Source organism: Zonotrichia albicollis, chromosome 21 (assembly GCF_047830755.1).
Source record: "Zonotrichia albicollis isolate bZonAlb1 chromosome 21, bZonAlb1.hap1, whole genome shotgun sequence".
Classification (NCBI taxonomy): domain Eukaryota; kingdom Metazoa; phylum Chordata; class Aves; order Passeriformes; family Passerellidae; genus Zonotrichia; species Zonotrichia albicollis.
Window position 1 is genome coordinate 11242602 of NC_133839.1, and position 26484 is coordinate 11269085.

Sequence of the window (26484 nt, forward strand, 5' to 3'; positions counted from 1 at the left end):
CAGATTTTTAAAACTAATCCCATTTCTCTGCTCACGAGAGGGAAGACTCTCCACATGCTATTATTTTCCTTGCAGGAATACACTATTAAATTCTTTTTCCCACCTTCTTTTCCTTCCATCACCCAGCGTTTGCAGCATCTTTACAAAATGCATTTGAAAGAACCAAGGCATCTCCAGGCTCATTTGGGAATTTCATGGGCTAAATTCTCAGTTCAGCTGCTCGTGTGTTCCAGGGCCTTCCCTGCGCCTCACGGGCCCCAGTGCCTCGTTATTCCCTGCTCCAGACTCCGTCTATTGACACCTCACACTCAGGAGCTGGAGCACAGACACCCCAAATCTCCATAGCAACCCCTGTGCTGTGGATGAATCACCTTCCCTTCCAGGAGCAGCCAACAGCCTCCTTTGAACATCAGCTTTTCACTGATTTGTTTGTTTGTTTGTTCAGGTTTCCTGCCCCACTGTGAGTGCCCCTCAAAGCCAGCTGCACCCCTGCCTCTCCTTGCTCCCACAGGATGGCTTTTCTTCCTGCATTTCTCCCCATTTTGTCACAAACTTCCCTTGATTATTACCCATGAGTGATCATTCCATGATTCAGTTCAAAGTTATGCAGCTCAAGCATGACTCATGTACATATTTTAGAAGTACTAAACCCCACAAAACTGGATCTCATCTTATGGAGCATCTCAAGAAATAATTGTCAACAGCAAGTGCTTACCTGGCTTAGTTTAAGACCAACACAGACCCTTCAAGCATGTTTGAGAGCAAAGGACTGAAGGAGTGACAGGAAATCAAGGTACATAAGAGAAACATTTGTTTGCATTTACAGCACACCCTGACAATTCTGTCTGTACGCTTTCTTTAAACCCAAGGGCAAAGGGAACCCCAGAGAGCCCACGGGGTGAGGAGATGGGCATGCTGAAGGGCTTGGCACTTCATAGTGAGATAGATGAAATGCAACAAGACATCCTTGGAGTACAAAAACAACAGCAATGTTCCCTTCAACACCAACAGAACACACTGACCAATGGCTCTACTCAGCCAGGGTAAAATGCTCTAAATAGCAAATACGGAGAGGGTAAAGAACAGCCTTAAACTGAGAAGAATTACAGATTATACTGCCTCTAAATTATCTGGACTTTAAAAAATTGGTTATGAAGGAGTTAGAGCAGTTTGGTACACGAAGCTTGATTTTAAAAAGCAGGATGCACTAGACAGCATGAGAGCCTCAAGATCCCCACCAAAGTGACAATACAGAGAGAGGATTCCAAAGGCTTAGCTTGTCAAGGAATCTCTCTCCTCAAACCACGTTAAAAAGCATACATGAAAGTGCTGGAAGAGAGAATTCTAGATGTGGCAGACAATCAGAGATCCCACTAGGTTTGAGACATCTGGCATCAGTTGAAATCCATCACATTTCATTTGGGGATCAAAGCCTGCTGTTAAGTCTATCACAGGTTGAAATAGTAGATCCTGAACAGCCTTTTCATCCCAATGCAAATTAACCCTTTTTCCTTGACCAGAGAAACAGCTCCTTTTCATTACTGACTCCAATCATATGTGCTTGTCAAGCTATGCCCTCTAGTACTAAGTTTCAGCTGAAATTTCAGTAGCATTATGAACTTTTTATTATAAATCAAAAGTGCTCCCTCCCAGTCACCAAGCCCTGTGCTCTGGCACGTGCTGCAGCGAGCTCCAAAGCCACTCTGGGCCAGAGCTGGTGGCACCATCTGTAATGCAGATCAGCTCCTGAAGGGAAGAAAAACGTTGCACATAGGTAACACCTTATAAAGTAAGGACCTTGTTACCCTGGTAAAACCATGGCTCAGGCCTGCTACTTTGGCTAGCCAGAAGAGGGCTATGGGAAAGTGACTCAGCTGAATTAGAGGCAGATAAGTTCTATACCCATTATGTGTTCATATCGTGGTGTTTGGTTGAATTATGTTTGTTACGATTTAAAACTATGCAATTGATAAAGGCCTAGCTGCTTAAAAAGGCCTGGTTTTAGCAATAAAGCATCTCTTCTTTGCACCTGCCTGGGGACTCTGCATCGCTTTGCCTCATGCAGAAGAATTTTACACGCCTCTGTTCAAGAGCCCCACTGCACAGCAGGCAGCTGTGCTCGGCTGCTAAAGGGATCTGCCACATATTGAACAGCCAAAGCTGAGCATCAGGTGTGTACCTGTGATACCTGTGTGTGAGTTCTGAGACACAACAGTGATCCTTGCACTGTGGCAAACCAGCACAGAGGACATTGGGCTAGCAAAGAGGGTGTTCCAGTAACAGAGCAGAAATCAATTACATGCACCTCTCTTCTGCATTCCCCAAACCACTCGTGTTCCCTACTGGCAAGAAACAAAGTTAAGTGAAGCAAGAGGTTTTACAGTTCCCTTCACAGGGAGGGAGCTTCATCACAGGGAAGAAATATTCACATACTCAGAGGGAGCACACACAGCTCCTAATAATAAGCAAAGTTGGTAGGAAGTCATAAAAGTTAAACCACAAGCAGAGCTGAAAGAGCCAAGTGAAAAATTCATGATTATGTCGGCGCTGTGCAACTGATAATTTGAGAATGCAAGGAACTGGGCTAGGCATGTAAAAATCACCTTACTTACAGCAAACAAGCACTTGCAGAGCAAGATGTCAATAGGAAGGCTACAAAGATCAAGTCTGAGTCTGATATTTGAGTGCAGGTTGTTTATGACCACCCTGTACGATGGTTTAGGATTCACAGCAAACATTCAGATGTAAAAATAAACACATAAAATTATAGCACTTGATCTTCACCTGCAGAAATACCACTGATGAACCTCTCCACAGAATCCCTGAAAATGCATGACATTAATTAACAGAAAAGTCCTTCTGGCCCGTTTCCTGGCCAGCAAGTCTAATTTTTATTTATGAGACTTCTTGTCTAACCATCAGCTTAAGCAAATGATTAAACCAGGAAACTGCCCACAATCATTTTCTCTGAATATTCAAACAATAATAAATTCTAAAACACACTGAGGAGTTAGCGCAAGTAATGCTCAGTGTGGAGGAAGATCTGTCCCTTATCAAGCACGTTCATAAACAGCCAGGGCTACAAATGAGGGGTTTTATTTGGGCTCCCTGCATAGCCCAGGGAACTCTGCCTCTAGGAAGGCACACAAAGCCTCTCTCCCATGATTACAGTGGCTGGATCAGGGCTCCTGTTGAACAACAGGCACAAGTTACTCAAGCAGCTCCTCTCGGCACTTCCACCTCTGGATCAGCCCCAGCGTCTCCAATTACCTCTGCATAACCCGAGGGCTCTGCCACAGCCCCAGCCTTGAAGGAGGAAGTTGCCATGTAATCTCTTTGGGAATGTTGTACACATCTGTCAGCGGGGACAGGATGCTCCTGCTCCTGACAGATGCATTTGTAAGCCTTCAGACAGCAACCCAAAAGTGATCCATTTGTGGAAGAGAGGATCTATCCATCTTGTACTTTAACTACTTCCTCCCTGCTTTTTGATGCCAGGGAGGGGGTTTTCCCCAAGGTGATGCACTAATTCAGTTTGTATTAGCTCTGAGATGAAGTTTCCAAGCCAGTCAGCCAGGGCCAAAGGTAATAAAAAGTGACATGATTTAATTACTTCTGTTACAGTTGTTCAGCAACGAAAGAAGGCGTGACATGAAGGCCTAATTAATTAAGTAAAATTGGTTTCTGGTCAGAAGGCAAGACCAGTGAAGTAGCTGGACTGAATGCAGTACTATCAGCTTTATCCAATTCCACCAGTAGTGGTACATTACTAACACTTGACATTTTTGTTGTGATCCTTCTCATCGATATTTTACTGCTGCAGGTGGGAGCTCAGAACATCCCTGACAGTGCAAGGCCCCAAACCTGTTGCTGCATGTCCTGGAGCATTTCCATACTCAGTTCTGGCCCTGTCTGCCCCAGCCCTGCCCCAGGGTCCCTCTCTGCCCCAGCCCAGGGCCCAGGGCAGGGCTTGGCCCTGGCAGTGTGTGCAGTGTGAGGAAGCTGAGGCTGTGGGAGCTGCACCCCCAGCTCAGGACCAACAGACAGCAAGGGGAGGCCAGAATGGAACACACTCCCAGTTGAACTGGAGGGCACATTCCTGTGGCACAGGGCTGGAACCAGAGAGCCCCAAGGCTTCTCCTCTGCAGCAGCACTGTGGAAGGAGCCCTGGCTGCAGCACCCATCGCTGCAGGTTCTAGAGTGAGACTTGGAAGCATTTGCACAATTACGCTGCTCATAATTCAAACTCTGTTTTGTGTCTGTCGTTATAGGTCATTGTTGGCCAGATGGAAAATATTAAGGAAAAAGCATTGCAACTAAATCAATGGGCTGCAGAGTGCTGCCAAAAGGCCCCGGGCTAACTACAAGCAGATTTGCAGGCAGGCTCTGCTCCGCACAAGGCAGATCTGGCACATCTCTGCCCTGCCTAACAGCAGGAGGGCACGGGGCCAGCTGAGAGCAGCTACTGTGCCAAACAGACTGTGCAGGCCTTGCTGCTTGAATGCTTCCACAGAAAGGCAGAACCCATGGGCTCCCTGTAAACAACTCCCTGGACTTCTGGCTGCTACCAGCCCACAAGTGGGATAACTTCATCCCACCACAACATTAATGCAATACACAGCTCAGCCTCTACCAGCCTCAACATGGAAGGAAATAAATGAGCACCCGTGGTAAAGGACAACTGCCCAACTTTCAACTAAGAATAATGATGTGGATATGCACATGCATAGTAAAACACAAAATCAGCATCTAAACTCCAATGCCAAGCACTGCATGGGCATTCTTTGCAACCCTTTGACTACTGAAAACCTGTCTTTAATATTTATTTCCAATATCAATACTTCCCAGGTCATACAATGTTTTTTGTACAGCTTATGGCTGCTCCTACCAATGAGCAGTCTGGTTTATCTAGACGTTCAGTGGGAAAAAACATCTTCCTAATATCACCAAATAACCTCTTATGAACTCAGCATCTGAGTGCAGCCAGCCATGCCTGCAGATAAAACTTCAAACTCACTACATGGACATAAATAATTTCTGCTTCTAGTGGACAGTAAGAGAAAAAAATTATAGAAACAGAAGGGAGCTTCTGATTCAAACATCATGACCAGCTGATCACACAGAGCAAAGCTTCTTCAGCAAAGACTTCAAATCCCCTACTCCAGCCATAAGGCATTATTAGCTTATTTAAATTACCATTATCTTATTTAAAGATACTTGAGCAAGAGAAGATACTAGGCCTTACAGGCTTTCTGGAAGTAGTCTTTACAAAATGGTTAATGGCAGAGATGAAAATGGAGGACAACAAACGTGCAGATGTAATACAAAATTCTATTCTTCTTTTACTGGAACAGCAGTTTCAAACAGCTCATCTCTATCTTGTAAAACTTGTAAGGACAATAATGGAAAACCACAGGAAGTTTGGAAAAGCTACACTGGAGACAGTGTATCAGGAAGAAGAAACACAAAGCAGATAGCTAAATTTAATTGATGTCAAGCTCCCTCTTCACTAGGTTCATCACTTTTCCATATATATTCTGACAAGCAACTGAAAATAAGAGCCAGTGTCTGTTTGAGCGAATCAACAGGGGTAAAAACCCTAAACTTTTGAGATGTAAACTGTTTTATAAACATGTCAAGTTAAGGCAGAATGCCTGCAGCACCCGGAGCCCCTCTGGCCCTGCACACGCCCTCGGGGCGTTCGCACATTTTCTGAGCCACTTCAGCTCAATTTCCTGTCACCCAGCGCTGAAAGTTGCCCTGCTCTGCTGCAGTTCCAGCTTGTGAGAAACTCCAGTTTGTGTGAAAGAAGGTCAGGCTGCAGCTCCGAGTCCTGCCTGCCCTCTCCTCTGCTCTGTGAAAGGCCCGTGCAAAGGAACTGAGCAATCTCTGCTCTCCAGCTCTCACTGACAGAATGCAAGTGCTGAAGCCACTGATAAAAAAATAATAATGAAAAAAAATCTATGAAGGCATCAGAGACTCAACAGCAACATTTTCATTAGGTACAATTCTGTAGCAGTTTGGAATCAGAGATCCAATTGCCCATGATTTATACATGTATTTTGTGGCCTTTGCCATGTCTAACAGAAGCAGTTTGCCATTTGCTTTCATCTCCCAAGCATTTTAAGTAGAACAGGGATTCCAGGGTCGATACACCTCAAGGACCAAACAGACTGTCCAAAAACTGTTCCAAGCATTTCCAGCCATTACCAAACATCTTCTGCCAGGCTTCAAAGAATCATACAGATACGGAAGTAAAACATTGATTTTGGCCAAATCAATGAAAAGGGAAAATTCTAGAAAACAACAGGACAATTACTACAAAACAAGCCCCATCACAAACACTCCATCTCCTCTCCTGGAGTAAGGCACTGGCAGGGCTGTGGGGCTGGGGTTTATCCCTCCCCAGCAGGGCTGTGGGCTGAGCCCTCTCCCGCAGCAGGGCCTGCTGGGGCTGTGGGGCTGCAGGGCTGCACTGTCCCCAGCAGCTCCCTGAGGTTGGGCTGTCCCCAGCAGGTTCCTGGGGCTGTGGGGTTGGACAGTCCCCAGCAGGTCTCTGAGGCTGGAGTGTCCCCAGCAGGGCTGCAGGGCTGCACTGTCCCCAGCAGGTCCCTGAGGTTGGGCTGTCCCCAGCAGGTTCCTGGGGCTGTGGGGTTGGACTGTCCCCAGCAGCTCCCTGAGGTTGCACTGTCCCCAGCAGGGCTGCAGGGCTGGATTGTCCCCAGCAGGTCCCTGGGGCTGCAGGGCTGGATTGTCCCCAGCAGTCCCTGAGGTTGCACTGTCCCCAGCAGCTCCCTGAGGTTGGATTGTCCCCAGCAGGGCTGCAGGGCTGGAGTGTCCCCAGCAGCTCCCTGGGGCTGTGGGGTTGGACAATCCCCAGCAGCTCCCTGAGGTTGGGCTGTCCCCAGCAGCACTGTCCCCTGGGGCTGCGCTGTCCCCAGCAGGGCTGCAAGGCTGGATTGTCCCCAGCAGGTCCCTGGGGCTGTGGCGCTGCCCGGGGCTCTGGGCAGGGCAGCGCAGCCCCCGGCGCTGTCTGTCTGTCTGTCTGTCTGTCTGTCTGTCCATGGCTCAGGGCCCTGCCAGTTGGCACGCCCGGGCCAGGAAGCTGTCAGTTCCAATCAGGGCCCGGCCCTGCAGCCCTATTAAAGAAGTCTTGCTGGTTAAGGGGCGGCCACTGTTTCCAAAGCATGGGAAGAAAAAAAAAAAAAAAAAAAAAAAAAAAGAAAGAAAGAAAGAAAGAAAAAAAAAAAAAAGGAAAAAAAAGGGCTCTGCTTTCCTTAGATTCGAGCTGGCAACTTTCACTGACTGGAGTTTTCAAGGAGCTATGAATGAGCCTAACAAAGGAGTTCTGTGGCCAGTTTCTGGCTGAAATCCATGTCAACAGTTTTTAAGGTCACAGGTCACACTAACTAACATTTATTCCCAGCAGACCCTGCTCTAAACACAAGCTGTAAGTAGTACAAATTTGGAATTTTTCTGTAATCCCTTGAGATATTCCTGATCCTTCCACATGTTTCTGCTCAATTAAAAACAATTCTCACTTTGCACCACAAGAGAGGCCCCTGCTCAGAAATCTTATTCTGTCCTAAGAATAAATGGACAAAGACTGCAATCAAAGGGAAGGAAAGGGGGGAGGAGAGGAACTCACAACAAATCACACCAAAAACCTCAAATAACTCCATACAGAATCACATTCAGTTAGTTACATTTTCTGCCATCTGTCACAAACTATTATGGATTCATTTCTTTTTATCTTAGAAAAAGAGTGGTGCAGAGCTCAGCTATTTTGGCCGAGAGGGATTTCCACACAAATGTTTCTGCATTTCACTTCAAAAGAATGATTTCAGTTTGTGTACAAAACCTGAATAACCCAACAAAAACTTCAAATTCAGTAAAACTGAAATCACATTGCAAACATGGGACCTTTATAAACCAGTAACTTTGCCCAGAAAGTTTGTGAACCAAAGCAAAATTACACAAACTTGGGTTTTCTTTTGTTTTCTGTTTAAATAAAAGACCAGAGCTCTTCACTTAATCCAGAACCATCTACACCGTTCTCCCTCAAAAGGCCATGTGAAATCTGACGCGAAATTAGAGAGAAACAATAAAATTCAGCCTCTTAATGTATAGCTATTAGGATTTATCCCATTGCAGCCGAAATCCTGAAATCCTTAAATAAAGTCTTAGTAAGAAAAAACATTTGGGTGTGAAATTCCCAAATTAGAACACAGAATTTGATGACTGGACATCAGCTCTTACTTGACTGTAAAGAAAATCATTCAAAAACACATTCTAAGTTTTGTACCATATTTCATTGAAAACAGAGGTCTGGAATTCCAGTTCCTGGGTGTGTGCCATGAGAACTCACCTGAGCTCAGACCTCAAACCCTCCGGGCCGTTCCTCACCTGGAATCACTCCAAACCCTCCGGTCCGTTCCTCACCTGGAATCACCCCAAACCCTCCGTGCTCTGTCCGTCACCTGGAATCACCCCAAACCCTCCGGGCCGTTCCTCACCCCAAACCCTCCGTGTCCATTCCTCACCCCAAACCCTCAGGGTCCGTTCCTCACCTGGAATCACCCCAAACCCTCCGTGCTCTGTCCCTCACCTGGAATCACCCCAAACCCTCCTGTCCGTTCCTCACCCCAAACCCTCTGGTCCGATCCTCACCCCAAACCCTCCGGTCTGTTCCTCACCCCAAACCCTCTGGTCCGATCCTCACCCCAAACCCTCCGGTCTGTTCCTCACCCCAAACCCTCCCGTCCGTTCCTCACCCCAAACCCTCCGGTCCGATCCTCACCCCAAACCCTCGGGGTCCGTTCCTCACCTGGGCTCACCCCAAACCCTCCGGGCTGTTCCTCACCCCAAACCCTCCGGTCCGATCCTCACCCCAAACCCTCGGGGTCCGTTCCTCACCTGGGCTCACCCCAAACCCTCCGGGCCGATCCTCACCTGGAATCACCCCAAACCCTCCGGGCCGTTCCTCACCTGGGCTCACCCCAAACCCTCCGGGCCAATCCTCACCCCAAACCCTCCGGGCCGATCCTCACCTGGAATCACCCCAAACCCTCCGGGCCAATCCTCACCCCAAACCCTCCGGTCCGATCCTCACCTGGAATCACCCCAAACCCTCGGGGTCCGTTCCTCACCCCAAACCCTCCGGTCCGATCCTCACCCCAAACCCTCCGGGCCGTTCCTCACCCCAAACCCTCCGGGCCGTTCCTCACCTGGCCGTACCTGCGCCCCCGCGCGCCCTCTGCTGGCGCCGCCGCCGCAGCGCAGCCGCTCAGGGTCACCCGAGCCGGGCCAGGGAGCGACAGAACCGGGCCAGGGAAGGGGAACCCGGAGAAGAGAGGCAGCTTCCACACTGAATACAGCGGTTCTACATTGAAAACACAACCGAGCACCCGGAAAAAAGGTTTCAAAGTTATCAGAGAGTTCATCAATGTGTGTGAGCCACTACAGCAGGAAAAGCGCTGTGGTAACTGCCTCAAAGCAGCTTTCCAAGCAGGATTTCTTAAACCAGTCCAAGCAGTTCCCTGCCAAATGGAATTGCCTCTCTGCTGGCCACAGGATAACCCCGCTGCTACTGAACTCCAAGAGGCGCCTTGCTGGGCTCTGCATCCACAGGAAAAGCCTCTGGGTCACTCCAGTGCTCAAATCCAGACCCTGACTTCTGGCCCCAGAGTACTTTGCTTCCAGGACATTGCAGAAAGTTTTTCAAGCACTGAGTGAAAAGAATTTCTTTTTTCTGCTGTTTCTCTTCAATAACTAATCTAAACGTGATGATTTTCCACCTCCAAACCATTTTACCATGGCCAGACCCATAAAATCCCTGCTAACCCTGTGAATATCATCTCTAGTAATAAACACCATCACTTAGTTCTTATACTGTTGCTGAGCATAGCAAGGAATACTTGAAGCTTGCTGCCATCCAATCTGTAATTTAAAAACAATTAAACAAATGTTCTTTTCATCCCCATTTGCTTTTACTTACCGTTCTCACATTTCCCAGCATGTTTTCCCCCCCCATTTACCATGCACCATCCTTTAGTACATAAAGGACACTGAGAAGATTCACATCAATAATGGGAGCTGCAGTCCTGGGAATAGAGGAAGTGATTTCATGTATTGCTGATTTACACTCTTTATTATCCTCTAAAACTTGCATGAACTTGCATTAATGATGGGCTTTCTTTTTCTCATCAGTGCACAGAAGAAGCAACAGGAAGGAAGTGAAGAGTCCCAATTCTTCCACTGGGGTTGGGTTTTTTTGGTTCTGAGTTGAAGCAGAAGGCATTTAACTACAACAGAACTCCTCCGTGTCTTCTTGGCACTCACTCAACATAAGGGAGCTGACAGCAAAGAACTCTTACCCAGGAGGGATCAAGAAGGGACCCAGACTATTCCTCATTCTGATTTTCTTTTTGAAACCATGTTTCTCCTTTAATTTGCCATTGATCAGGCAAAGCTACCCTCTGTAAGCAGTCACTGCCCACATGAGACTGAGGGAAGCAGCACCCAAGTGCAGAGGGGAGCAGCTCTGTGGGAAGAGCTGGGAAACACCTTCCTGCCTGCAGATCCATCCCTGCTGCTGGACTGCCAGAGCTAATAATAGCTGACATGTCTGCTACAGCACAGGCAGAATGGAAGAAGATACTGAGCAAACACCTGTCACTCTGCCTCCCACTCAATTCATCAGCAGTTTGGGTAGATCTCACAATTCTCCAAATATCAAGCTCCCGTTCCGTGGCATTGCTGTGTGCAGCCCCCTGCAAGGAGAGGTGTGTTTTGCATTGTATTTTGCAATGTCCCCCTGGAATGCTCAGAAGGGCACATCCAGACACACCAGGGCTCCACTCTCAGGTGCCCCACATGGGACAAAGGGAATTTCCTGTGTTCCTCTGCCCTCACCCTGGCTGTGTCCTGTGCAAATCCAGCCAGGGATGGCCCTGCCAGATGTGTCCAGCTGCTCACAGAGCAGTGTCCTCACTGGGGAGGCTCCAGCACCAGCTGTGCTGTCACCTCCCTGGCTGTCCTCAGTCACCTCTGTGCTGGCTTTACCTGGGCTACTGTTCCTCAACGTCCAATTCCTCATGAACACACAAACAGCAGAAAGTAGAAGACAGGCAATTCTTAACTGTGTTTAAAACAAGACAGACCATTTGCCACATGAAAATCTTCAATCCATGGACGTTCTTCATGGAACTAAAATATTGGCAGACATCAAAATTAATTTTACTGGCATCATTTCTGGACATGGCTTTGGGAGGTTATGAAAAACTGCTCTGATAGAGCCTCTTGGCCCATTTCACAAAACCCTCAACAGGACAGAGGAAGGCTCACACACACAAACTGCGGGGCTGTGGAGAGCATCAGTGACATCCTCTCAGTTACCAACAGATGTTTTGTTAATAAAACTTGCATGTACAAATGTCCACAAAATGTCTTAACAAGATCAGTTGTGACAGCTAAAGATAACAGCTGCCATCATGCTATGTCATATCAAATTACTGCAAAGAGAGTTTTTTTCCACGTTGTTAACTCCAGAACGTTGACTACAAACAAACCCAGTTATCTACAGAGGAACTCCAAGTGCAAGGGATTCTGCACCACTTGTGCAGCAGAACAGTGACTTTGAGGAGCAGATAGGGAATAATTCTGACCAGCTGGAAGTGGTAATTGCAGTGTAACACTGCTCCTGCAGCCAGGCAGAAGGCCAGGCACAGACCTACCTCAAGATACAGAAGCAGCTCTTGGCCCCCGAGGACAAGCGACAGAACCCAAACCTCTGCTTGCTGTCAATGTCTGTGAGCACAAAGGTGAAGTTCTGCCCAACTTGGTTAATGGCATGGCTGCAAACAGAGAGCAGGAGAGAAAAATTACTGCTGAGCTAACTCTGTGTCAAGTATCACATCCAAGTCATTGAACCTATAACATTTCCTCTTTCAGCAGAGCTTTTTTGAAAAATTAACTACAAAGTATGCACCCTCGAGAAGCTTAAATATGCTTGATGAGGGAGGACTGGGGGGTCTGTGGTTTATTTTTCCCATTTTTTAAGTGTGGGAGGATACTAATAATGAGTTTATCTTTAAAAGAAAATGGTTCTGATTATCAACCAGCAACCAACCCCATGTTCTCTCATATAACCCAAATACTTCTAATTATAGAAAATTTAGACTTATTTCAGGTCATGTTCTAGGGTTTTTTTAGGTTTTCTGAGAACTGAGAAATCTGACTTGCACTGACATGTAGCTTTACAAGTCACTCCTACCAACTGCAACAAATACCCTGGTAAATTCAAAGCCATTTAAGTAACAGCCACAGGCCTTAAAATATTCTCTTCTATGATGCCACATGCAAAAAAGCAATTTTTGTGGGAGGGTACACACTCAGTGCCTAGAGGAAACAAAGGAAAAACAGAGCTGCAGAAATAAAAGCTGGATCCAAATGGGAAAGATGTCACTGTCCAGCTTAGAAAGAAGAATCCTTCAGTGGATTCCAAACAGGAAGGGAAAACATGCTGTGATGAAGATGAACAAAAAGACAGATATTTAAAGCATTCCAAGAGTCTGAGAATTAGCCAGTGCGAGTACTATCATCCTCCTGAAATCTAAATGTCAGCAGAGCAACTACTCCCATAAACCACACTGAGCTGCTGGGGATACCCAAAAATCCCTCACTGGTGATGTGTTTTATCTGTAAAGCTTGGATGTAATGTTACTATGGTGATTTTAGTATGGTGTTTTAAAAGGGGATTATATGCTTAATTTTAACAAGGTTGAGAGCAGAGCGTGTGTGAGAAATAGCATCAGAACTGACAATTAAAATTATGGAACAGGGGGAAAAACCACGTTTCATTAGCAGCAGGGAGAAGCTTGTTTATTAAACAACTCAGAGAAGCTGGTGAGCTCCTCCAGAGCAAACCCAGAGAGTCCTGCATTGGTGTGACCTGGAGAAAGCAAACCTTGCTGGCAGGTCCTGCTCAAGTTCACTGCCAGTTTTTCAGAGGGAAGGATAAACTTCCCCACATAAAAACTGTTCTTCCTAAGATTTTACTGTCAACCCTTTGGATTCACAGCTCTGCTTTCAAATGGGCAGAAGGTCTGTTTGGAGCCTCACAGGATGGAGGCAGCACAAACCCCATCCCTAAGGGGGCAGACAGAAGTTAGGGCTGGAGGGAAGGGGCAAGGAATGATTTCCATAATTATTAGGTGTGTTCTGGGTGACAATGGCTCCTTTCCATTCAAACTGCTGGCTGCAGTCTCTCAGTGACAGTCTGTGATACTCAGAGAAACGAGTGGATCCAGAAATGGGAATCACTTTTCATTATGTTCTCATTTGCACCCCATATGGGTTTTCAGTGTTCTATCTTTCAAAATGTTATATTGCTGAGGAAAACCAAAAACAACAAAACAAACAAAACCCCTAGGTACAATAAATCTACATACAGAGAGCATAACTGTTTCTAGTAGGAACTAGAAATGAGAAAAATGTGTGAGTATTTCCCTGCTTCCACCCCTTAGGAAATGAAAAGGATGAGCAGTAAAACAGGGATTCCAAATTCTAAAATGAGAAAAAGACTTGCAGCAGTTTAATCACAGTAAAGGTCAATTCCCTCAACCCAAACCATTCTGTGTCTCAGCTGATGAAGACAAGTCATTCTGACCAATTAAATGATGCTCAGAGATGAGATGAGCAGTGGTGTATCTTCAAAAAGTGGTCTTTCAAAATTTCAATTGTTGTTCTTTTCATGAAACCATCAAGAATAACTCACAGTAAATGCAAAACTAAAAAAGTTCTACAGTTTCCTAAATTACAGGAAGTAAATATTCTCAGATCTTCTCACATTCACTTTACAATTTCTCCCCCAAAATCAGAAGTCACCTTAAGTAGCTGTCAAGTAAAGCAGCAGCATTCCAGCAACATCACCAGGCCTTCAAATGTAAAGCATTTCATTGATTGTCCCACCCAAATTTTGGCAATTAAGAAATAAAATGCACAAGCAAACAAAGCTTTGATATTAATATGCATACTGGAGAATTCGCACCCAAGCATTTTCCATCCAAGCATTGTGCAGAAGTGGAAAAAAAGCCCTCAGAGTACTCCCACCAAACAACTCCAACTTTTAAAATTTCTTTTTGTTTCATGGTACCCATAAAAACCCCAGGAAAAAGTGATTCTGAGACTATAATTTGCACTCAGGTGCTTTAAGTCCCAGTCACACAGACAGAACACTATGAATGGTATGGCTTTTATTTTCTACAGGGGTTTTATTGACAAGCTTATTTTCTTGTAAAGTTTGAAAAGCTAACAATACCTGTCCACATAGAAGGGGAAACAAAACTTGGTCAGAGTCTGTAGAACTTCCTGTAGAGAGAGAGAGAGAAAAAAAAGATAATTTATACATCTGTGGGGACCAATAAATCTAATATTAACCACATCACACAATTTCACAAGTTTGCCCTGAAGAAATAAAAGACAGATGAAGAAATATGGGCTTTATCAATTACATGGAAGTAGTACCAGGCAGTCAATCATGTGAAATAATAAACATGATCAAACTTCATTAAAAATGAAAAATTAATCAAGATTCACACATGGGCAGGCAGCAGGAGCTGTCCCAGGAGGAGGAGGAGGTTGGGCTGTTGAGTGTTAACACCTCTCTGGGGACAGTGCCTGCCCCGGCCATATGGATCCCAGAGAATAACACAAACCCACAGGGCCTGGCCTGGCAGGACCCTGCTGCTGGCACTGTTACCTAGGAACAGAGGGCTGCGGATTAGAGAGCCCTTCCTAACATCAGCAAGATAAATAACAAAAGATGGAGCCAATAGGTCTCATAGCAGGAATGTTTAATGTTGCCTACTGCTATTAGAAAGGAAATCTCAGAGTTAAAAGACTGATTAAAATAATGTGTATTCAAATTGATATGGATTGTTTAACCTACAAACCATTTTCTAGAAGTTGCAAAACAGCACCGCGAACAGAAAAGCATTTAAGCATGAGAGCAAAGAAAAGGATGAACATGAAAAGTGAAAACACGATCAGCAGATAAATTAATCATTTTCACCGTTACAATATTAAACAAATACAGTCACTAAAGAGGCAAAACCAGAAATATGTTTGTCCCAAAACAGTTGTGTTCATAGACAAAAGCAAACCACTAGATATTCAAAATTTGAATTCTGTAACCCACAAGACCCCATCAAGTTCTCTCAGTTTACAATCTTTCCTACAGCCAATTCATTGCTCATTCTCCTTCACACTTCAGTATTTCAGGTCCTGAAGTGTAAATTCCATTTCTGCTTTCAGAACCCTGAACAAACAACAAACCCTCTGATAAAATCAACACTTTTCTGACCAATAGCAATAAATTATCATCAATAACTAAATAGATGCTTCTTGCTTCATTTATTTCTAAGCCAAATGCCATCATTCCCAAATAAACTCCATCAATCTAATAACCTCTCCAGTGAAGCACAAAACATATTGACTCCCTTGCAGGAACATGCTCCTCCTGCATAATTCAAACCAGCACAGCCCATCCTGAGCCGTGGTTTCAGGCTCAACTGCTCACACTCTGCTTTGGAGGTTTCTTGACAACTAAAATGTGGCAAGTTCTGAGGATTTCAGGCAAAAACAGATATGGAAACTTTGACTTCTTGACAGTTTATTGATAGATTATTTAACAACCTCCTGTTTTTAAAGAACAAGAAAGGATCTATTGAAGAATGCCATGTAGAGCAAAGACGTCTCCTCCTTTGAATTGCAGCAGGAAACTTGGAAAGGAGCAATGCAGATTGCAGAGTAAACTCTGCAGAAATCTCGATTTTGATACAAAATAATGCCTTGATAGTAAAGGTCTCATTAATATGATCGGGTTCCCGCTGGTGCAGAATCTCACTGACTTTCACAAGCTGAACAACTCCACTTGCTCAGGCACAAAAACGGCATCTGGACAAATTCTAACTATCACACAATGGTCCTTGGCCACAACTGAATTCTTACAGTGCAAAACGCCAGCAAACAAACAAGCAAACAAAACCTACAAAAGAATTCTAAAATTGTGAAATCATTATATCAGGAGAACAAAGTGCCTGTATCTTCATTTGCCTGATCAATACACACTGACTTTCAGAAACAAAATCATACAGATGCATAACATTCTGAAATAAAACAGTGCAAGCAGACAAAGCCATCAGTCACCTCAAAATGGCACAATATATTCTCTCCATTATTTTGATGACTTGAATAATTCCTGTAACTGCAAGTGAAACATTCACATAATAAAACATTCAGCATCTCATCAGCTGTGTGTCACTGGAGAAGTGAATTACTCAGAACTTACTCTGCACTTATTCCTTGATATTTACAGCTTCCTAAACTCAGCAAAGGAAATGTTCACATAAACAGGCCATATATTGGCTCTGTACTGCTCTAAACTGCCTTCTCTTTTAAAGAAAGATTTTACAGTGGAGTTATTCTCTGACTTCTGCAATGTCATTCAACATAATTTGCTATTCATTATACACCAATTCTTATCTGCCTCGATTCATAACAAAAAAACCTGAGACTGGCACAGGTTAACTGCAGACTTATTTTTCAATGGTAACTCATAAAATAATATAAATACCATATGTAGAATTAGTTTTTAATTAGGAAAACTGCTGATCTTTTGCACATAAGAAAACAGTTACTGGAGAACTATCCCATTTTTGCTCAAGTTGCAAGCTCGTTACTCTAAATATAATGCTGCTTTTTTTTAATTCTTTAAATACTCCTCAGTTAGAAAGACAAACAATACCTACACCATTCATATGCAACATTCTACCCAATCTCTATAGGTTATTGCTTATGACCTAGAAAATCCTTCATTTCTTTATTATTTCAGACAAAACAAAACCTACAATTGCTCCATGTCAACATCTTATATATTTTTTTTTTTAACCCAACATGGAGCACGGAGGAAGCATCAATAGTCTGTTTTCTTGTTTTATTCCCTTATGGCTATTTTCCCAAAGAAGAACCTGCATAAGTGCCTGTAAAGCAAGAGCCCCCAAAAAGGGGAGCAGAGCCCCCCAGCAACGCAGGCCAGGCAGCTGATAACGCAAATCACCCGCGAGCTGCGCCGGCGCCTCCAGGGGACCACGCGCCACTTTTCTGGATCAATCCCCAAGTTTATATTTTCAGCAATCTTTTTACATGCAGTTTGATTTTGAACATTTTAATGAGCAAGAAGTGCATCTCCAGCAGCCAGGCAGCAGAGCTAAAGTGCAGGGCATGAACCGCGTCCCGGGGGAGGCGGCGCAGCCGCGGCACCGGGGGCTGCAGCCCAGGCACCACCTGGCTCCCCGTCCCAAGGTTCCAACTCTTTTCATAATCAAAACACTGCTGACATTAGAAACCCCACATGGCTTTTCTAAAATCCTTCCCGATCAATAAAGGCAGTACATAACTTATCGGAGACAACACGGAGCTCATTGATTAAGTTTGGTTTCAGTAGCAAAGTTTTCAGAATAATTGAGGCAGGAACAGCGCGCTCAGCCCTTCTGTGGCACAGCCAGCTCTGAAGGTGAGGCAGGCTCTGCAAGGCTTTCCCACACGGGCAGGACAGACTTGGAAAGCCAGGCTTTCCAAGGAAATAAAGGAAATATTTCCAAGGAAATATTGTGTGTATTTCCAGGGAAATACACACAATACACACCGGGCTCATGGCCCAAACCATCTCCCTGCTGCAACCAAACAGTAAAGAAAGCCCAACAATGCTGCAAAAATGTGCACATTCACTTGTGAATTTAATATGCAAGCTGTAGCCGAAGTCTTTTTTATTTTTAAACCCTTCACCGTATGCTCCCACTTCCAAATCAACAGAACAACTTCAGATTCCCTTAAATACAGTGGGTTGCTTCACTTCTGCTCAAATGAACATCACTAACAAATATCCCACGTGCAGCTGCAATTAAATAAAACTGCACTGATAAATGCCTGGGCTAGAGAAGGGTGTGCTGCAAAGTATCTGTCCTAGAAAGATGCACGAGACACCAGAGATGCAAAGGAGAACAAGAAGTGTGGGGAGAAGTGGGACAGAAAAGAAATTAGAATACCAGGAGATCTGTGGAAAATGCTGAATGGTTAAGGTATGATACCTCCATAGGAATGGGAGTCAGAGCAGGGAAACAACACAAACCAACAGGCTGGGAGCCTGGAATGGAAAACCTGAGGGAAATCCAGACGAAATTGGAAGGACCACCCAGAGCAGAGGCTGGACCTTCAGCTGTGGATCCTGGAGGGAGTGGGAAGGAAGGAAGCCAAGCCCCCACAAGTACATGTTACAGGAGAGCAGAGCACGGCCAGTGAGAGGAGTTCTCCACGGAGAAGAGACGACCCTGTGATGAACACGGGAGATTGCTGTTTCATTTCCTTGCCCTTACACCTGAGGTAAAGTACAGCGAGGCTGCTGCAAACCAAACACTGCAGAGAGGGTGGAAACACCTCTCACCTCACCCAGCTTGAAAGGCCACCTGAAGGCAGCAGAGCAGCAGGAAACTCTCCCTGCGCATGGAGGGACACCAGGAGACTCCCAAGAACATCCCAGACTGAGGAGGGATGGAGGAGCTGAGAACAAGGAGGGCCCGGGGAAGAAATGCCCCAGCCTGGGGGGCTCGGGGTGTGTGAGCACAGGGAGCAGCTCTGGGGCTGCTCCTCAATGCAGCAGCAAATCTGAACACTACAGAAATCTTAATATCGCATTAAAAACTGCTAAGGGATTAACTGAAGCAAAATATTATCCAATTCAACTTGGGTTGTCCATTAATGTCTCCTATACCCACAGAATTGTAAACTGCGCTTATATTTAATTAATCTATTTGGATCATTTTAAGCTAACAATTAATTAAATGATCCATTGCTAGGGAATAATAGGCTTAAGAATTCAAAAAAGCAAACAATAACCTTAAATCCAAAATTTCTCTAAGTTCTATAGGTTTTTCTGGTTTTGAGAAAACTGGTACAACACAGATTCTTTTTAAAAAATCATTGCTTGTTTAAAATATTTATGTCACATTTCATCTTGCATTGATTTTGCAATAAAATCTTTTTATGCCTTATATCCTTACTGAGCATTACTGAATTTTGTAATGTACTAAATATTTTAATAAATTATTTTCATCAGTTCTTTAGAAGAATATTCTATGCCCAAAAAATCTGGACATAATTTGCTTAAGAGAATGACTTTAAATTGCCTGAATTTAGTTTTATCTCTACTTTTCTAATTCTACTGGTATTCCAATACAACTTTATAGCACTAGATTTTCCATTTGTTCTGTGTTTCAGAAATCCAGCAGCTCTCTCTGAGCAATTCTAAAGCCTGAATTAGGGGAGGGTTTTTCTCCCAAAGACGCCTATCCCTGTCTGAGGGTCAGCAGGGGAACAGGGCCATACAAAATAACATCATTTCATTGGAGGTAACTGATTATTCTCAGGAAAAAGATGTTTTAAACAAACAAACAAAAAAAACCCCAACATGCATATCCACAATCCTGGAAACAGGAAGAGCAGGAGATAAATAACATTTCCTAAGCATATTGAGGCCTGCTAGCATTTAAATATTTTAAACGTACAAAATATGTGCACAGATGGGCAACTTTTCTCCTTGCATTACTAAAAACATATTTCAAGATAAAGCTCAAAATCCCTGAATTTTTTAAACCTAATTGTGACTCTGTTTCTTAGAATTCACACCCCAAGGCCAAAGCTTTCCTGCCACCAGTCCTTCAAATGTGAATTGGACATTACACGGGAGGAGGCTCCAAGGCTCCCCGAGGTCTCGCTGCTGCTCCAGCACACGCAGAGGCAGCAGATAATGGGCCTGTGCTGAATTCCGGCTCTGCTCAGCTCCTCCTGGGACACAGGCCTAGCAGATGTGATAAAAACTGTGGCAGAGAAGTAGCTCTAGTTTTTGCCTTAATGACAACTTCAACCTCTCAACTCATAGAACAAAAGAACAGGAACGACTATTACTTTTCTCCAGTAGGAAAAAAAAGCTGAAAGTAAAGCTGAACTAAATATTTAAGCAGTTTTTCAAAGAGATCTCCTCAACAAATGTCTTTAAAATCCCTTCAGTAAAAGCAGAGATTTAGTTTCATTCTGAGAGAAATAGATTTTAGCTTAAAAAAAAAAATCTACAGCTACTGTTGTAGTGTTGAATAATTGTTCCAGTCTTAAATCACAAATAATTGAAAAATTATACTAACAGGCATTAAAAAAAATCAGGTCCAATTATGTGCATAAACAGTGATCAATTGGTAAAGGTAAGAAGTGTCAATAGCAGAGAGCTGGAACACTGATTCAATTAAATGTATTTTAAACATTTAATTACTAAAACCGAGGAGTATTTTCCCTTGCAGATTTAGCAGAAACGAAGTGAGAACTATTAGCTGTGAAAAGATAATCACATCCTGCTCAGCCCACAAGTTGCACAGGTACACTGCACCAAAACCAAAGCTTTAAATCTACCCTTGGGTTAGCATTTGTTAAATATTATAATTCTGGCTTAAGATGAGTGAGTGGCCTTTTCAGCCCTCGTCTCCATCGGTCTATTCAGCTCCGAGCACATACCCACTTAATCAGCAATCATTGTTCTCTGAGGCAGGACTTTGTTGTCAAGACAAGCACTGAAACCTTTAAAATATTTCAGAACTGGCACAAGAAAAAAGTGATCTTTGTCAAACAAGGACAAATTTATGCAAATCTTTTATAAACATTCACAAACATTTATTTAGCTTTTGAAATGTTGGCCTCATTTGAGAGCATGAAAATGAGGGGGAAGTAGGAAGATGCAAAGGACAGCTTAGAGGCTGGCACACTACATAAATATTCAGAAGGAAGATTATAGGATTCATGTTAGGCTGTCTTAGGTTTCTCCAAAGTCCACATAGAATACCAAAGAACAAAACTAACGAGAAGTAGAGCAGATGTTAGACAATGCAGCAGCCCTCTTTTCCACACTCACTTGGCTATACTTCGATGCTTTCATTTTTTCTTTCAATATGGTCAGGTCATTCAAGGATTCTCCTATAGACTCTGTATTGTGGCTACAGCGCTATAAGCTGGACCTCTGTCAGCTTTCCAAAAGTTCCTGATGAAAAGGCATTATGCAAATTGTACCTCTCTTACTCTCTTTTCAGGAAAAAAAGCCTCCAGTAGGCAGTCATTGGAGTATTGGAAGTCCCAGCCTTCATTTCTGTATGGTTGTGTTTGCCTTAGGGCCATGCTGCTTGTTTTGACAGTGGATCCCCCCAGATAGTTGGGATTAGTCGAGCTTGTTTAGATAAACTTGAAATCAAGGCCTTCTCTAGGTAGACAGCTAGATGTAGCTACTGAGTTTCCAGCTGCCTTCTGCTTTCATCCCAAAACAACTGCAGATTCACAGCAGAGATCACAGCCACAGGCTATGTCACATACATAAGTACGAAATTAAAGGCTGCTAAAAGAAGCCTTTGTAAGTCTTAGTGCTAAAATAAGGAATCTGTACTGCATAGTTTAAACAAATTATTGAAGAAGCACCAATAAAGGTCCGCAGCAGAGAGTTAACAAGATGTGTGTGAAAGAAATGCTCTGTTTACATAACCGGGCAGGATCGGGCTTTGCTAATCACCACTGCCCCATCCCCTGAGCAGCCTCCCCAGAACACAGGCAAGGAAATACCTGGCAGTACTGTCTGCTCCAGCACCCAAAAAAGGGCTCTGTTCATCAAATACCAACTTTATCATCACAGGAGACTGTTGTGGCAGCACTGCTCCACTCGGACTTTCAGTCATGTTCACAACCAGATTTCATCTTTGCTACACTCAGATAATGCAAGCCACAGCAGTTCATTCTCACAAATATAATATGTTACAAGAGAAGGGCCAGAGCTCCAAACTGAAATTAAAACCTAAAATCAAAACCCGCCCATGTAACTACATTACATCTTTATAAATCTGCACTGTAGTTCAGTCCCAAAAGGAGATTTATTTTTCATAAGGTAGGAAAAAACCCACAAACAGTTTTGTCTTTTTAAAAGACTGCAATCTCTTCTAGCTGGGTGCAAATTTTCATATACACTTCTGCCACATCCAGGCACAACAGATGGGAAACTGAATTAAAGGAAAAATTAATCCCTAGGATGTTATCAACAAACAACCAGCAAAAAAAAAAAAAAAAAGAAAGAAAAAGAGAAAAAACAAATAATTTAGTTCAACAAATAGTAAATATCATTAAAAAGCAACTCCCATCTCTTGCTCAAGAAAAGAGATGTGCAGAAACTTGCAATGTTGGAACACTTTAGAGCCAAGAGCAGGATTTTGTGTCTAAGAGGACAAGGTAAGGATTCACCAACCTCTGTGCACAGGAGCTCTCTGCAATCACATTTCTGCCATTTCCATATTAGAGAAATTCTACCATCTCTCACTGCAAAGCTAAGTAATTTCACTGAAAAGGTCTTTTATAGAAACTCAAAGCATCAAAAACTGTGAGAGATGAACATTAGACTTCAATTTCTTCCTGCACTGGTTACCAAAGAGAATCCTGATTTCCCTTTGTCATTTCCTACCACAACTCCCCATCAGCAACACCCTCAGCAGAAATGAGCTCTGCACTGGGAATCCAAACCAACAACTGAGTCCTGAGGGAACCAGTCCCACCAGTGCCAGCAGAGCCAGAGGAAAACAGAGCAACACTTTGAGAGTTGTTACCTGAAAACGGAATCTGCCTGCTAAGGATGCAGCTGTGCCACATCAGCAAGCAGCAGCAGCTGCACAAGCCCTGGATTCCCCCTCACCGGTGCCCAGGGGCTGTGCCCAAGATGCTCCTCCCTGCTGAGGAACGGCTTTGAAGCTGCCCCTGACACAGTGGGCACCACCTCCCTCACCCAGGTGGGATCTGCCCCCTGCACAGAGGAAGTGTAACAAAACTGAGCAAGCATCCCAAAGGGGGCAACAGCTGCCCAACTGTGAAACTTGCCCAGGCCCTGTTTCCCAGGCTCGTGTTCCCATCACACCAGGCTGAGAACTCCCTAAAGAACAAAGACTAAAATGCTGAGTATGATGAGGACACTCTTGCCCACAGGCCAAAAAGAACTTCTCTAAGATTTTGCAGAGATGAGATGGAGTCAGTGATCACTTCAGACAACTGAAGGTTATAAGAGGATAAAGCTTTTTAAATTGATCAGCATTTCTACAACTTTCAGATTTTCAAATACGAGAATATGTTAGGGAGAATTGGGGTCAAAACCTGAGAGCTATAAAAACATTCTTTAGCCCTGGAAAGTGGTTTTTACTTCAAGAAAGGAGAGCTGGTATGACCAAAGAGAATCTGAAGTTTTCCAAGTGCAAAGCAAAGAGCGTTGGACTCCCCTGGTTTAACAAGGGTCATGCCCAGCTTGTCCCTGTGACATGCCACCAGTTCCATGCTGCTGCCCAGACACAGGTGAAGGATGGGGGTGTGAATACCAATGAGTGTCACCTCTCATCACCAACAAACCTCCTCTGCAAGGGGTGCAAACACCACCAGCAGGCAGAGCAAGGCAGGGTTTTATGTGCAGAGATGAGCTGGCTGTACCTCAACCTGCCCAAACCCCCACTGGCAGGACCTTGAATGGTATCTCATCATCTTCTTAAACAAAACAAAGATGCTTTCTACATATCACAAGTCTCTAAAGAATAATTTTGAAATAGTTTATGAATCAATCAAGAGCACCAGTATAAACCTGAATGGTTCAGGACCTGGTACAAGACAACTTCCAAAACTATTTTGCTACTGACTGCCTCACCAAACCCAAGTAGAATAATACTGCTGAAGCATCTCTCATTTTAAAGAAACCCAGCTTTACCTGCAGTGAATATTTTATACCTTTATCAATAAATTTAAACCAAAGTGATAATGATTACTCACTCTAGGCCTGATCCCACAACCTTTGCTCACACAAGCTGTCCCACAGGATTTTAATATCACCACCTCGATGAATAACGGTTTGCAGGACAGGCTTTAAATTATTCATATATTCACAGATTTTTAAGACCAGAAGGGACCATTATGATCATCTAGTCTGACCTCTTGTATAACAAAGGCCATTATGACTGTAGCCAGTAATATTTGCACTCGCTGAATCATCTGTAGTAAAATCAAATTGTGTTTAGCAAACTTCCAATATCTATTCAAATTTTTCACTAAAGAGAACTGAGATGATTTAGAAAGTGGCTTGGCCATACTTCCTCACAGTGGAACCCAATTACTCCTCTATTTCTCTTCAGAATTCTTCTGACTTCGGGACACCGGCTTTTGGTGTGGTTTTCACAGACAGACTCCAGAGTCCAACACTGCCTCAGGTACTGTCAGGCCAAAACCAAGGAACCTCCTGAGCTCCTTCCAAACATTAATTGCCAGTTAATTACTATTTGCTTTCTGCACTTTTGCCACTCCTGCCCTGCACCACGACTTCTGAGACACAGATATCATAAGTGAAAAGACATTCAATTAATGCTGTCAATGATGCACAAACAGGAAACCAAACATTTCCACCTCAGCTCTTTCCCAGATAGGATCATGTGCAGCAGCTGCTTCAACCGCAGGCTTAAAAACAAAAAACACCAGAAGCACTTTCCTACATTTTCTAAATTACTAACAGCTCAGCCTTTCCCACCCTTCACCTGCTCCCAAAAGGACAGCTCTTTTTTTAAATTACTCTTAAGACATGTTTTATCACACTGTGTATGCAACCTGTAAGGTAAAAGTTTATCCTCAGCCGATGTGCAACTCAGAAATATCCAAGTGGGTTATAATCACCCTGTTCAAGCAGCTCGGGCCCTCGGTGCACACAGACTTTCTAGGACAGGGGGTTTATGCTCCATTAGTGGCCAGCATGTGTAAAGGCTCTCCAATCACACAACTCTCAATGACACAAAGAAAGTGCTTTTTATTTTTCCCCGTGTGCAATGTTTGCACAATGCTCATAGACCCTGTACAAGAAAGACCATTAGTTTCTAAATACAGACTGCCATAAAGTTTTATAGTTTATCTATAAGTGTATAAAGATTGCTGGTTTCGTTATAAACTCTGTTTCAATGTCAGTGGAAAGAAAAATTACCAGCAGAATAGAAGTAGCAATCTGCATAAGTACCAGCTTGCAGGCACGCATACCTCAGTCATTCCTGGAGTAATTAACTGAACATACAATAGTCCATCAAATTACAGACAAGCCATCATACCACTGAGAGCAGCTCACAAACTGCAACCATCACGACAGCATTTCTCCTTTCCTTTCCAGATGAGCTGTACAGATTAAAACAGTCAGCAACCAAACGATGCACTACTCGAAATAAAGTATTTTGAAATGTACTGCATTTTCCAAGGTTGTGTAATTCCTCCTACACCTTCCATTGATTGTTTTACTGCTTTCCATATCTATATATTTATACAACAACTATTTGCTGTATTGTTTCTGATAGAAGTTTGTATCTTTGCTGCACTTCCTTGTCTTTAAATTAACCCATGAGAGCTGTTCATCTTGGGATTAATCTTCAAAACAGTGGCCAGCCAAAATTCATGTGGTGACCTGCCATGGATGGTATTTACAACATCCCAACAGCACAGGATTCCACCTAAACCATTAACTCCATTACTAACTTTTTATTAGGAAGCCAAACCAGAAAATACAGAGATACAGAAGGATTTTTCTGGTTTTTGAAAGGATACTCCTATCTACAGTGACTGCATTTTATAAAGAAAAACTAAGGGTTCTCATCTGGTTTAAATTCTGAGGTCATGACGAAAATCCAGCACTGGAAAACTGTTGTTTATAATACCAACAATTACTGATTTCATGCTAGGTAAAACCACAAACACATACATATACATTTTGTTCTTAAAAACTATTATAAAACAGTCCTACAAGTTAAAACAGTCTCATATTTTAAAATGTATCTCAAGACTACTCCAGTGTCCCTCCTGCCATTCAAAAAGCCCCATTTTACCCATTTCAAGAGGCCTGGAGCAATCATTAGCATTTTCTCCCCTCGGTAAGGCTCCTCAGTTACCTTGTCTATGACATTTTCTATAAAATATTCCCTTATACAGTTATTTAACAGATTTAAACCGTAGATGTCATTGTGGTCTGAACATGTCAAAGACAACTTGAGGGGAAAAAATCAGGACACGCAGAATTCACTTTGTCAGTAATTACAATCAAAATTCCTACAATGTGGCTGGCCTGCTCATTACTTCCTGACTTTGTATCAAACCCCTTATTTACATTTCAGATTACATTCTTCATGAAACAGTAAGATCTATCAGAGCTGAGAGGACTGAAATAATGAGGGAGAAATATTTTAATAAAACGTGTTGGGTCTGCATTACTTCCGTGTCAGAAAGAAAGGTTTCTTCTGTAGCCATGGATCATTTATTCTGTCTCTAAATGAGAAGCAAAAGATGAAACTGATGAACTTT

At 43.6% G+C, this 26484-nt stretch overlaps 1 protein-coding gene across 7 annotated transcripts in view; it reads right to left on the bottom strand.

Annotated features, from left to right (window-relative positions):
- The window catches only part of DENND1A (DENN domain containing 1A), a 153168-nt gene that overhangs the window by 92426 nt on the left and 34258 nt on the right, over nucleotides 1-26484 (bottom strand). For all 7 annotated transcript variants that reach the window (XM_074556169.1, XM_074556166.1, XM_074556168.1 and 4 more), the window contains exons 4-5: nucleotides 14321-14370; nucleotides 11736-11855 (exon numbers count right to left, since the gene is read on the bottom strand). In XM_074556169.1, coding sequence (XP_074412270.1) covers nucleotides 11736-11855; nucleotides 14321-14370 — 170 coding nt within the window. The remainder of the gene's footprint in view (nucleotides 1-11735; nucleotides 11856-14320; nucleotides 14371-26484) is intronic.